Here is a 13,914-nt window from a genome sequence, read left to right as displayed (position 1 = left end):
AGGAACTGACTTCAAACGTATTTGTAATTCTGGTCATTATGGAGTCATTCGCTTTTGATATTCATTAGAACAATATTCATTGAAATTTTATCAATTTTATTCGTATTTTAATGTTCTTATATTACAATTGCACTTAGTTTCTCTTACATATATTTAAATCCTTGAATTACTGCCTGGACTAAGGTAAGTCTGAATGATGTTATAACAATACGAATAAAACATGGAAGTTTTTTTTATTACTCGTTGTATTTCGGTACATCTGAATACAAGTAAGAATTAATTCCCTGAATTTTTTAAAAATATTGGAAATTACGAATTATTATGACCTCTCGAACGATAGATGATGGTGTGAAGTATTGATTGGTTCGTATAACCTTGTAATTATATCAAATAGATAACAGTGATTTTATAATACGTTTTGACTTTACGCCGTCTATTCGGGTCAGAAAAGATGCCATGGAACAGCATCCAAGTATTCAAGTAACCGGCTACTTAACCTGAACTCAGGTTCAAATCAATAAAAGTACTTATCGTCACACAAAAGCAGTGCGTTTCCAGAGTTGCACGTGGCGTCTACCCCAACTTTTCAATAGGTGATTTCATACCTCGCTGATATCGATTAATCGATAGACCAGATTCTGTTCCAGTAGGTCGTGCCTTCGTTGGTTAAAAGTTACTTGTCAATCAAATGTCTTTTTACGTATTTTCTTTTTTTAGTATTATTTCATTTCTAAAATGATATTTTATATAATTAACTTCTGATGTTTTGATCATCATTGCGTAGAATAAATCAGACCTAGATTCCCGTGATCTAATTGTTTTTGCTTTCGTGTAAAATGAGTTTGTTTTTCTAAGTTATTCTGTAAATTAAGAAGGACGCGGTATTTAAAGTAAATAATCGTTTAAAGTATTAATTACATATTTTACATTTCAAATGATTTGTAACAATTTTCTTTATGTCTTTTTACTATCAAATAGTTTGCTATCGCACCGCGTTAACTAAAGCGTAGGAAAATTTGAACCGAGGGGTTGCGGAAGTGGCGATCTCTACCGAAGACGAACGAAATGGTTTCGGCGGCGCTATCGATTCCGACCGAAGATTCCCGGAAATAGCCGAGGTCGCGAAAGTGACGTATGTACGTCAGTCAGTGTGGGCCGACCCGCGTATCATCCGTAGACTTCTGGAATATATCGAATTCGTTGTGTTGGGAGGAGAATCGGTAACGTCGCGACACGCGATCATGATTTCCCTATTAATAAAATTCACGTAGATTTCGCGAGCGAGGGAATCGGCTCACTGTCGTATGCTCGTGTACGCTAGCGTGAGAAAAATTCGCTGCTCTTATACGGGTGTGCGGTAGGGCTCTCCGATCAATCTTCAAGTTCACGACCCCGCGCTTATTTGGTTAGTTGGATTTATCCGTGATTGAATCGACGCAGAATCGATAGCGTTCCGACAATCCGTCTCTCGTGAGGTACATCCCGTAATCAATCCAGCCAGGATCGATCACTGTGACCTAACCTTGAAATCGTCACGTCCCGACCGAGTTTCCGGAGAAAATGCTTCCGTGAAAGTCATCGTTTTTCTTTCCTTACAGATTCAACTCGGTGGTCACCTACGGGTGAATAGAGATGGCCACCCCACAAACTCCAGGTAAATTTCTTCTTTCTCCTCGAAGTACGATTGACAATTGCGTCTTGGTTGATCTGTCATGTTGACAGCAACTGTCTACGAGGAAACAACGGTAGTTGTCAGTGATTTTTCATTTCTTACGTGTTATGGATGTAATAGCCAGATGTGTTGTAAACAACAAGAATTTCATTCAGAAAAGATTGTTTGACTGAATGTTATGGATCGACTATGGATCTTTATGCAAATACAGGTGTTTACGGACTAATTTACAGAGACTGAAATTAATCAGATATCTATTTGTTCTATTAAAGGTTCTGGGTAAAACATATAATAATAGGCCCACTCAACTGTATCAAATTTCTTACTATGATGAATTTTGAAGATCGTGTATGTTATAAATATATAAAATTGAGACAGTGCCCATTTTTCTAGGTATGGATCCCTGGGTGATCCAATCCAGGGAACGTGCAAGATACAGAGAGCAGTTTGAATCTTTAAAGCCAATCAATGGTGTTGTCACCGGGGAACAAGCAAAGGAGTTTCTACTTAAGTCTCAGCTTCCACCTCTCATCCTTAGTCAAATATGGTAGTGTTTTTTTTTTCTTGATAGAATGATTTATCATTTACTCTTGTTTAGGTGACCTACTTAAGTGGGGATTTTCTAAGCTCTGTATTTATGATGGGGATATATAACTCATATACTATATCCAATGTTGGACTGATATTGTCTTAAGAACAAAGACTTATAACTTACACTAACAATAAATAATGGTATCTGTAATTAATTGTTTAAATCTAATATCATGTTTATTGCATCTATTGAATTTACTATTAAGTCGTACTACTACTTTGTATTTCTCAGTAAGTTCCTTCTTAAGGAAATATTTTAGTTAGTTTTTTTCGTTATGCACTAAGGTAATAATCTGGTCATTTCCTTTGTATTATGCAATTTCTATGATAAAAATGTATTACAGTTCTAATATGCAATCTATTTCTTTGCAATTGATTATTATATATCCCAGCAATGAAGTATCATGCCAATGAAAATAAAACTGAACATTGATATTTAAGTTCCAGACAGCCTAATACAAGTATCAAATAACTGATATGTCCATTTTTATGCAGGGCGCTATCAGACACAGATGCGGATGGCAAAATGGATATAAACGAGTTCAGTATTGCGTGTAAATTAATCAATTTAAAGTTGCGGGGCTTCGAAATTCCGAAAGCGTTGCCACCGATTCTGGTGCAGAGCTTAAAGGCGCTTTCCGTTAGTGAGTATAACTAAATAGATATCAGTCAAGATTATTTTATATATTCTGATATACATGTATGTGTTCAGGCGATACTAGTGCAACAAACTTAACAAACGGAAGTGCTGGTATACCTCCGCCGAGTAATGTTGCTTCTTTAGTGAATTTAACTGGAGCGCCACCAGTGCCGGTGCAGCCCTTAATGGGTTGGAGTCCTATGACTGGATCAGTTCCACGTCCTCTTATAGGTCCTCCACCGTCAAATGGATCATTACCTGGGCATCCGATTAGACCAGCCTCACCAATGACTTTACCAGGTAATTAAATTACCATGTTCCTACTCGAGCCATCAGAGTGTATTTACAAATGGGTGCTCATTGTGAATCTGTGAACATTCGAAGAATTCATTTAGACTCCCACACTATGGTTAACTATTATATGTCACAACAGATACAGTATCACGTCTTGATTGACTTTGCAATTCTTATTCCATGATAACTAAATATACTTCATTTGTAAAAATTGAATTGAAACAACTTCCTTGTCATAAGTGGGATCCACTTCGATTCTTATAATTACTTACTATGGTTATCCCATATGAAAAACATTTTAACTAATGAGCAGCGTTATTTAGCATTATTTTACTTATGCATCATACTACACAGCATCACGACAAAGTAGACAGAATGTGGCTGCTGCTATACATGCCACAACTCACACACCGTCAAAGCCACCCGCTCGACCTGCACCACCCTCTGTGGGTATGTTACAAGAACTGGATGTTTGCGTACGATTGACTATGTCCTGGGTTTTTTTCTATTCGATCTTTTTTTAAAGGCTTATCAAGATATTAAAGTTCTTTGAAACTTTTCTTCTTTTTTTTTCTTTCCATTGAATGACATAACCAGCAGTATGAAATGATGTGCTATTCTCGTATATGCTTTAAAATTTTGAATGCAGAAGCCCATTTTTTTTGCATGAAAAATACATTATCATAATTTTACACTTTCGTCCCGAATGGTACACATATACGTATTTAGGTACCATGGTACATAGGCATTGGTATATTTTATATTCAGGGACGAAAGGGTTGAGTTTAATTTTCGATGTATTGTATTTGCTATAATGTGTATTAAAAAGTTTGAATTAATGGAAACTTTAAAAACTTCTAATTGTTATTAAGACAGTATGTAATAGGTAATAGAATATAACAAGCAAAACCAGTTAATATATGCGTATTTTAATATGAATATAGTATTATATTCTATGTTACACAATGTTGATTTCTCTTACACATACATATATGCAATATATGTATATATATAGGAACACAAACACAAATCATTAAATATATACTTTCGAGAATAAATTAAATTTCAAAAATAATTTTGTTTCCGTCAAAGTGGCTGCAATCGTTTACCTTGTTGCCATTTTGATGGAAACAAGATTATTCTCGAAACATTATTATCACACCTCGTATACACATTTTATTCTGCTATTTTTCTTATATGTCTACTACTTACACATGTACTACGTTTATACGATGATATGATATTTGTGCTGCAAAAAAAGGAATCGTGCCTTCTACAAGTACTACCACTACTACTACCCCTAGTGGTGCTCCTCCTCAAAGACCTGCACCACCCACAGATATTGGTATGTCTGAGGAAGCAAAGGAGATTTGGGAAAAATAGATAATGTTTCGTTGTAAATGAAACACATGAGATCGCATGTAACATTAGAGGATTAGTTTGTCATATTTGTAGAATTACATATTCAAGCAGAGAAGTGATTCCTTTTTCTATCATACATCATAATATCATACATTTCATGTTGAAAATCATCCCTGTGAACTATATGTATACCTACATGTGATCATGCTTTAATTTTATATTGATGTAGTGCTTTCTAATAACTTATAGCTTGTATTTATATTATATTTTTTTTTGGCAAATTGTTATCTAATTTGCTAATATATTGTATTTATTTAATGGTTTCGCATTGTACTTTTTCAAATCATATCAAGATAGAAGATTATTGAGTCAATGGATGGCTAACATTATATAATTTCAGGGCCAAATTTTCAACCTACTATCAGTGGCCCGCCGCCGAAACCTGCACCACCTTCGTTTCCCAATAGTCCAGTGGCAGCTGGAATGTCACCAGTGAAAGTGCCACCACCTGTGTCAGCTACACCAGTGCTTCCTCCAGTTCAGCCGATACAATCAATGGCTACTTCTGCCATAGGTAATATTCATTCAGATGGTAACTTTTAATTTAGTTTTTCGTTTCTTTGTATTTAATTCTTTATACTACACGAACAGACTTGAAATAGACGGTATATTGAGTTGTCAATGACAGTTTATTCTTTCTTTACAGATTTACTTGATCTTGATTTACCAGGTATTCTTGTTACATTAACAAATGGGTTTTTGTAGGAAATACGATTTTATTATTTTTCGTATGTTGTTTGATGATAAATAACTAAGTTTACATTTTTTTTTCTTTAAAGTACCTGTAAATTTCTTAATATTTTATGTTTCTTTGGATGTTTATTTTATTAACATAGAAATAACAGTAGCTCCAACCCACTACATTGAAACCTATATTTGTACAGTATTAATTTAATTATTCTCGATTGATTGTACATACAGACGAAATATGGACTTTGTGGGAATGACTATCAGACGTCAAGCATCTTTTACAATTATCAATTATTAATACATACTAAATGAATTGTAATTTGACCACACATTTTCTTTTTGAACAGGTATGCCCGCAGTAGCACCAGTAGCACCCTTAAATACAAATCCAACTCCAATCGCAGCTTTTGGTATGGGACCTGCAATGCCAATGCAACCATTGAGTACTGCTATGGGTGCTCCACTTGCTGGCCCTACTATTGTACCATCTGTTGCACCGATGCCTACTGGTTTGTATATTCTAAAAAATTAATCTAATAATATTAGTTAATAATATTTTACTTTCCCAGTGATAGTTACGTTTGCTTTCAGGTACTGGTGTCGTCTCAACCCCTCCGGTTGTAGGTTTACCCCTAGTGTCATCCACCGCAGCAAGTGGCGCGTTAGTGAACGGTGTGATTGCTCAGACTCCAGTATCCACGAACACACCGTTAAGTACAACAGCACGTCCGCCAAGCATAGACAGAGTTGGTTCAGTTGATTCACAGCACAGTCAGCACAGTCAGAACAGTCAGCACAGTCAACATAGTCAACACAGTCAGCACTCAGTGGGCTCTCCGCAGTCTGTAGAATGGGCTGTGCCTCACCAGACGAAATTAAAGAACACTCAGTTGTTCAACACTTGGGACAGAACACGGTCCGGTTTCTTGTCTGGACCCCAGGCTAGAAATATCATGGTGCAGTCGCAGTTGCCACAACTAATATTGGCACAGATATGGTACGGTAACATATTCGTATACGTTAACACTAAACCTACCGAACCCTTCAAGAAGATAGAAATTAGAACGACAAAACCGGTCATGGCAGGTTTAGTGTTAAACAGTGACTACTGAAACGATCCTGCCTAGCGTTTCTATAGAACCGTCGATTGCATTATTAGGGCGTTAGCGGACATGGACTCGGATGGTCGGTTGAGCTGCGATGAATTTGTGTTAGCGATGCATTTATGCGAAATAGCTAAGGCCGGTTCTTCCAATCGAACTGATTCCACCTGCGTTTAGACGTCAGCGGCAAAGTAGTCTGACACTTTCACAAAGTGGTGGACCGGAGAACGTGGATCCATTGGCTGGTATGCCGCAGGTAAGTTTAATTTTTACGTAAAATATGCCCTTAAAAATTATTTGTTGTACTTATTACGTGTTTATCCAACGTTTTTTTCCTTTTTTATATATTATTTTAAGACATCCTTCGAAGATAAACGTAAAGAAAATTTTGAAAAGGGTCAAGCAGAGTTAGAGCGTAGACGTAAATAAGAGCGTGAAAGGAAAGAAAGGGATGAAGCAGAGAAACAAGAGAAAATCAGGTTGGTTGATCCTCGGTTTAACGAAGTTTCGTAAGTTAATCGTAAATTTCGTACAGATTAGAGCAGGAGAGACGTAGACAAGCAGAAATCGAAAAGCAAATGCTGAGGCAAAAGGAGATCGAACAGGAGAAAGAGGAGCAACGGAAACGAGCGCAAGAACAGAGGGAAGCAGCGCGGAAGTGAGTGAAAGTTTCTAAAGAAGTCGTGAATAGATCGTAATGATAAACTGTATTTTATTTCACAGAGAAATGGAGAGGCAAAGGCAGTTGGAATGGGAGAAACAAAAGTCACAAGAACTGCAGGCGCAAAGGCAAAAGGAACAGGATGTGCTCCTCAAGCTGAAAGCAAAGAATCAAACGTTAACCATTGAACTTGGAACACTCGTAAGTGTTGAACAAGTAATCGACGAAGTAATCGATGCTCATATACGTTCGATAATCTGTCGTTGTAATTTGCACAGAATGACAAAGTGAAGGAGCTGTCGCAAAAAATCTGTGACACTAGGGTGGGTGTCTCCGGTGTAAAAACGACCATCGATGGAATGCGGTCGACTCGTGACGCGCAGTTACAGGAGATGGCTGCATTGAAGAACAAACTTCGAGAACAAAACCAAAGATTATTAGCTTTGAGCCAAGACAAGGCTCGTATCGAGGCGAAGAACAGGATGAACGCAGCTATGGAATCCGCGGGTCAGGAAGCTGTAAAGATGGCGTTCGACAACAAAGAGATCACCCTTAAGCAAATGAAGGATAAGATTGCTGATTTGCAGGAACAGGTATATATGTACATAAATTATAGTTAATGTCGGATGTTTAAAGTACCCTTGTGAGCAAACTCGACTTCCGCCAGGGGAAATGTGCCGTAAGAGTAAGGCCCTCCTACCACTTGGTAAATTTAATTTAAGTACTGAAATAAATGTTAAAATAACTTGGCATAAATTTCAGAAACTTTTGAAATCAAGTGGTAGGAGGCCCTTTCCCTATGCCACTTTTTCCCGTAATGGAAGCCGAGTTTACACGTCAGTGTACAATATTTCTGTTGATAGATCGAGGCGAAGATGGCTGACATAGAAAATAACAACGGCCAGCTTCAAGATATTAAGACACAAATACAAGATTTAGCCACCGATTGCAAGACTCTTTTCGTAACGTTCGAAGATAAGAAGATGAAGGTCTTAGAACTCAGAGCTACCGGTGGTGTCAGTGCTGGGACCGATTATACGTCTGCATGGGGTGACAGCGCTTGGACTGATACTAGCGAGGCAGTTAATGATAATGACTGGCCTGTCAGCGACGCTACTACAACTAACGCGGTGGAGGAAATTACTCCCGGAGTGATGAAATATAGGGCTCTTTATGAATTTGTAGCCAGAAATCAGGATGAAATATCATTTCAGCCTGGCGATATTATTCTGGTAATTATTTAAATACTTATAAACGTGTGAATTGATGTAGCAAATGAAGGGGCCAGCGCCATATTGGGCTATTCCACAAAAAACAAGTTGAGAAAATAAACTTCAAAGTTTAAGAATGTTTAATTGCTCTTGGTTTAGAATGAAACAAAAGAAAACCAAAAAATACAACGTTAACAGGTCGTTCATGCATTTATTCATCTTATTCGAATTTTGTTGAATAGCTCGCTATAGCACTGATCTGTTTAAGCGAACAATTAATTTATACACGAAATAGGTACCACCCGTTCAAAATGCCGAACCAGGATGGATGGCTGGTGAAATTCGAGGTCATACTGGTTGGTTCCCTGAATCTTACGTCGAACCGGTGGACGCTGTAACGGGAAGTGAAAATGTTTTCGTACAACAGGATAGCGTGGAAAAGAGAACCTTAGAGTTAGTTAATTAAATTAAAAGTATACTATACTCGAGTTAATGAGTTTTTGCCGGTTGAGCGTAAAAACCTCGAGGAATTTAAGGGGTAATTTCTATTTAATGCTTGCTAGACGTACACAAATATCGCTACAGAAATTAGCCTCACAGGTCAACACTTCTAAACTCGAGCATATTTCATTGAAACATTTTGGAATTATTGTTTACTTGGATGTCTGTTCTTGGCAGAGGAATAGCTGAAGTTCCGGAAAATGTATCAGACGCTGGATCATTGGGCGGAGAAGCTCCTGTTGTTGAACCTATCATACCTACCCTTGGACTGGGCGTTGCCTGTGATATTCAAGTAACAACTCTGTACCAATATCATCCTACGACGGAACAGCACTTAACCTTTGAAAAGGGAGATATAATTAAAGTCATTGAACAGCAGGTGAGCATAACCTGTATATATTACCCAAGTATGCAACATAACAGACAAACTATAAAACGGACATCTCATGCGAATGTGTGTCACGTATCTTGAAGAACAAATTCCGTAAAATATTCACGGTGCGCCATCTGCGATTGTGATCGGTGATATTCTTAACTGCATACTTGAAATATGAGTCTAGTTTTTCGATAAATGCATAATATACGGAATCAATCAGTGTAAAGACACAATCACATTGTTTCCATTATTCGTGGCGAAATTAAAACATTGAAATGAACTAAGATACTCAATTCTATAAAGACTTATTATTACTTAATTAATTAGGGTGATTGGTGGTATGGTACGTCCAGTACCGAAGCCAGTGGCTGGTTCCCCAAATCGTATGTGAAAGAGATTACTGCCAATCAAGCTGCTGTGGTTGATGGTCTCAATGAGTACTATATGGCTCTGTATTTGTACGCTTCCGCTGAAGCCGGGGATCTGACATTCAATCAAGGAGAGGTTATATTGGTCACTAAGAAGGAAGGCGATTGGTGGACAGGCACTATAGGAGACAGAAATGGAATTTTCCCGGCCAATTATGTAGAGAAATGCGATGCTCCAGATCAGGTACAATGACCTTTTAATTACCTTATCTTTCTAACATACGGGATTTGTTTTCAAGTTTGAAGTTTGTGATTTCATGTATAATAATAGTAAGTAGTAAGATTTTTAAGTCTAACGTTATATGTAACGGTAATCAGGGTGTCTCTATGACTACTAACGAGCCTGAAACAATTACGACTGCTGCGACGCCTACGGACGCAACTGCAATTAGCCATGAAGCTCCGGTAGTCCAAGCAGCACTGGTTTGTAATATTTTAATATTCGAAATTTTCTATACTTCCAATCCGAAGAAATTATATCAATCGTCCTATATTATTATAAAGAGCTTAATAGATTTGACTTTGCGAGCATATACTGTTAGTAATTAGATTGTAGAACATACAGTAAGCTAGATACGCTATACTCATGTTTAGCAAGAGGAAAAGACTGCTGAGCAGCTCGAAGATGAACGAGCGGCCGCGGAAGATAGAGCAGAATTGCCAGACTTTACCGCAATGGCTGCGCAGCAGGTAACTAACACGACGATTGCTTACGTACGCGTATACTTGAAGTTTGTAATATTTGTGGTTTGATGAATCTTAATCGCTTCCCATTCTGTCCCCTCATTGCTGGCATCCTGCTATTGCAGTATTATAAGGTACTTAACCTTCTATGAGATACAGCTTCGTAAAAGCCTCCCATTATTCTTAATAAATACACAGGGTGTTGTTAAATTAGTGGTGTTAATCATATTATAATGTTTCTACAATTCATATTTTTGTTGATGCAGCGAGGAAGGAAACCTGAAATTGTTCAAGTTCTTGCACCGTATCAAGCTACCAGTTCTGAGCAGTTAGACTTACAGAAAGGACAGTTAATAATGATACGTAAGAAAACTGACAGTGGCTGGTGGGAAGGAGAGTTACAGGTACAATGATGCATTCATAATTTTAAAGTGATAGTAGATCGCTTGTGACAATTGTTATTTTGACGTTGTATTCATAGGCACGCGGTAAGAAGAGACAAATTGGTTGGTTCCCAGCATCTTATGTCAAACCTTTGACCAGTAGTAGTAATCGAAGTACACCAGTCTCTCATGGTTACCAAGAGTCTCCCACAGATCCAAATGTTGGTAAGTAGCCTTTAAATACTCTGTACTTCTTCGTATCCACTACATGTAACCCAACATACAATATTAAAATGATTTATAGAGCGTGTCATGGCGTTATACCCGTACCAGGCACAAAATGAGGATGAGTTAAGCTTTGAGAAAGGTGATGTTATAGTCGTGACTGCCAAAGACGAAGCAGCGTGGTGGAAAGGCGAATTGAACGGATTGTCTGGTGTATTTCCCAGTAATTATGTATCACCTATGTGTAAGTATTCATTTCTTCATAGTCTCACGTTCACATTTCAGAATTTGATTACGAACTTGTTCCTAAGCAAGAATGTTTCTTTTAATGTATATCATAGATATTTATTAAACAAGATTTTGATCAACTGTATATATAGCAAAATGGTGCTATAAAACTTGTGTGAAACATAATCATTGTAGTACAGTTTCGATCTGTGATACACGGATAGACGGACGACCGTCAGGTTTAATTTTGATCACTAATTATAACCTAGAAGTAAATTGATGTTCTGCATATCAAACTGTTGATTACATATATTGAATTCATTATGACGGTCGTTTAGTAGGACCAGATACATAATACTTTCCTAATACATGTACGACAAACCTCTTCTACTGTTAGTAACGTATACCTGCACACTTTATGTTGCTTACATTGTTACTATGTATCGGTTTGTCTTAATACATGTTAAGATGTATAATCGCGAATGTATTTAATCGCATTTAAGGTATTCGTGTCCAACTAGTTGCTTTTTTTACTTAAGAAACTTATAGGTTAGAAGTATAATTAGGAATACCAGTACCGAACACACATCGATCTGTTAAGCTCTCTCTCTCAGTTTCTCTTATACATAGATCCAAACTTTGATCATCGTTGCCGCAATTCGTAAGAACTGCGTCTTAATCGGTGACAGAGTATACAAACACAATGCGTTCTTTAAAGTTACAAGTATACATAATTTGATGTTTCATTTCTGGTCTATTTATAATCGATAGTTTTTGCGGTATATAAATTATTAGAGAAGCATACTTATCTCTATCGTATATAGCCTGCCTGTCTGCCTGCATGCCTGCCTGTCCGTCCGTCTGTCCGTTTGAGGTAGCTGTTTCGTTCCAACGTAAAACATTCAATAAATCCACCATTACACATACATATTATAAAAAAAAAATATATATATACATACATATTTTATCCCTACGTTACGTTACACATTTCTACCTAGAAACATACGTAACGTTATCGTGTTTTCATTTTGACACTTTATAATTAATCAATATAATTTCGAATCATTCATATCGATAATTTTAATGGAAAACACGTAAACCATACCGTACTTTATAATCTGAACGTGAAGAATTGCCCGTTCAGCAAAGTTCTGTAAGTAAAACTAGAGTTATACGCTTTTAAAATTAGTTTCTTTCTATAATTTGCTTATTGTTTGATTTACTTTCGTAACACATCTAAACGGTAGTATGTTGTTATGTTGTTGGTATTTACAAAATGAAATAGCTACTTCGAGCAGTTCGCACATATTCGTCTGATACGATATCTTTTGAAACAAACGAATCCTTTTTACTAATTGTTCTCTTTCGCCTCTGCTTGACATGCAGCATAAAGGATAGCAGAGCAGCACCGCAGCATTGCAGGCTAAAATAGAAACATCTGACGTGCAATAAGAATGATAGCAGACTCCTACGGTTCAACACACGACGCGTTGCGCAACCGACAAGTCTCATCGGCGGCGAGACAGTGAGCATAGAAATGAGAAACAAAAAGAGAAAGAAAGACTCAGGGGCTGGTTCTTCGTTTCTATATTAATCTGAATTATAATGCAAAGCCTTTTTCCCCCCTATGGTAACGGGGCCCTGCTCGCGTTCCTTTGTTTTCATTGTCACACTCGAATTGTTATCCCGTGCGAGTACTCATCGACCCCATTAATCCTTCATGCTCTATCGAATCTCTATGTACGATTTCAAAAGCGGAATGTCGTCGCGCAGTATTTATAAAACGTATACGTACTACGAGTACCGCTAAACATATAAGAAAAACGACATTATATCATAAATATCATTACGACCACCTGACATGTGCACCAAATTCTACCTCAACCCCTCTACTTTGATCAAAAAAAAAAAAAAAAAGTCCAAAGTCGAGGCAAATATGGTTTCTTCGTCTACTTAGAGTGTAACAATCCTAGGCACTATCGATGCTTAACGTTTCGATCGAATGTAAATTCATTTGGAGGACACTCTATTTTTTAGTACAGATTAACTGCAGTCTATCATTCTGTTCTAGCACTTTTAGCCCAATATTTCAGTTTCCACGTAACGTGTTTTCTTTGTTTAAAAGAAATTCATTGTGAAACCAGCTTGAATAGAAACGATTATACTTGCGGATAGATCTGCGATAAAATTGGTAGTACCTTTCACTAGGAGCAAGGACAATAAATATTAAACTATCTATCTGTAATTACATTTGAACAGTACTTTGTGTGTACATAAAAAAAAACTTACTGGAAGGAAACTGCAATAGAAATAAATGTTTTTTTTAGAAGTTATTCACACGTCGGGCTTAAAGTGTTAGACCAATAGAAAAATAGATGCGCAGGTTGTTAAATAGTTATTCCGAATTTTCGTGACCAGTGCTCTCGAAGGAAATGTTAGTGTTAAACGATTTATAATACTGCCCTTATTTCTGTGTGTTTTTCTGGTTTTTACAAGCTATGTAGTATATCATTTGGTGCGCAACACAGATGGTTTGTACAGTTATTCTACTGCGCCAAGGCCTAGTGCAAAGGCTTCATGGCAATTTGAAGTACGAGCATCTGAACATCATTTTTCTGCTTGCCTTCGATGTTAAGGGAGAAGGAGTTGTTAAATCGCTGGCTGAATATATATATTTCGGTCGAATTTTCGTTTAACCCTGCGAACTGTTATGGAGAATCTGTTGAAACATATAAAATAATGCCCATTTAGTCTTGAAATCTCGATCAGTTATACAATTCATATATATATATATATATATATATA

At 37.1% G+C, this 13,914-nt stretch overlaps 1 protein-coding gene across 1 annotated transcript in view; it reads left to right on the top strand.

Annotated features, from left to right (window-relative positions):
* Nucleotides 1-1,161: 1,161 nt before the first annotated feature.
* LOC107188897 (intersectin-1-like) overlaps nucleotides 1,162-13,914 on the top strand; it is a 21,892-nt gene continuing 9,139 nt past the window's right edge. The window contains 27 exon segments of the mRNA XM_015577287.1: nucleotides 1,162-1,405; nucleotides 1,599-1,654; nucleotides 2,066-2,219; nucleotides 2,759-2,907; nucleotides 2,976-3,203; nucleotides 3,552-3,647; nucleotides 4,459-4,542; nucleotides 4,960-5,133; nucleotides 5,266-5,289; nucleotides 5,657-5,818; nucleotides 5,901-6,306; nucleotides 6,469-6,555; nucleotides 6,557-6,668; nucleotides 6,770-6,891; nucleotides 6,948-7,070; nucleotides 7,136-7,274; nucleotides 7,352-7,666; nucleotides 7,937-8,305; nucleotides 8,580-8,737; nucleotides 8,963-9,164; nucleotides 9,489-9,773; nucleotides 9,908-10,012; nucleotides 10,184-10,279; nucleotides 10,399-10,407; nucleotides 10,540-10,677; nucleotides 10,755-10,881; nucleotides 10,961-11,125. Coding sequence (XP_015432773.1) covers nucleotides 1,633-1,654; nucleotides 2,066-2,219; nucleotides 2,759-2,907; nucleotides 2,976-3,203; nucleotides 3,552-3,647; nucleotides 4,459-4,542; nucleotides 4,960-5,133; nucleotides 5,266-5,289; nucleotides 5,657-5,818; nucleotides 5,901-6,306; nucleotides 6,469-6,555; nucleotides 6,557-6,668; nucleotides 6,770-6,891; nucleotides 6,948-7,070; nucleotides 7,136-7,274; nucleotides 7,352-7,666; nucleotides 7,937-8,305; nucleotides 8,580-8,737; nucleotides 8,963-9,164; nucleotides 9,489-9,773; nucleotides 9,908-10,012; nucleotides 10,184-10,279; nucleotides 10,399-10,407; nucleotides 10,540-10,677; nucleotides 10,755-10,881; nucleotides 10,961-11,125 — 4,051 coding nt within the window. The 5' untranslated portion in view covers nucleotides 1,162-1,405; nucleotides 1,599-1,632.

The sequence above is a fragment of the Dufourea novaeangliae genome, unplaced genomic scaffold (assembly GCF_001272555.1).
Source record: "Dufourea novaeangliae isolate 0120121106 unplaced genomic scaffold, ASM127255v1 scaffold141, whole genome shotgun sequence".
Classification (NCBI taxonomy): Eukaryota; Metazoa; Arthropoda; class Insecta; order Hymenoptera; family Halictidae; genus Dufourea; species Dufourea novaeangliae.
This window is presented reverse-complemented; position numbering and strand designations above follow the sequence as displayed.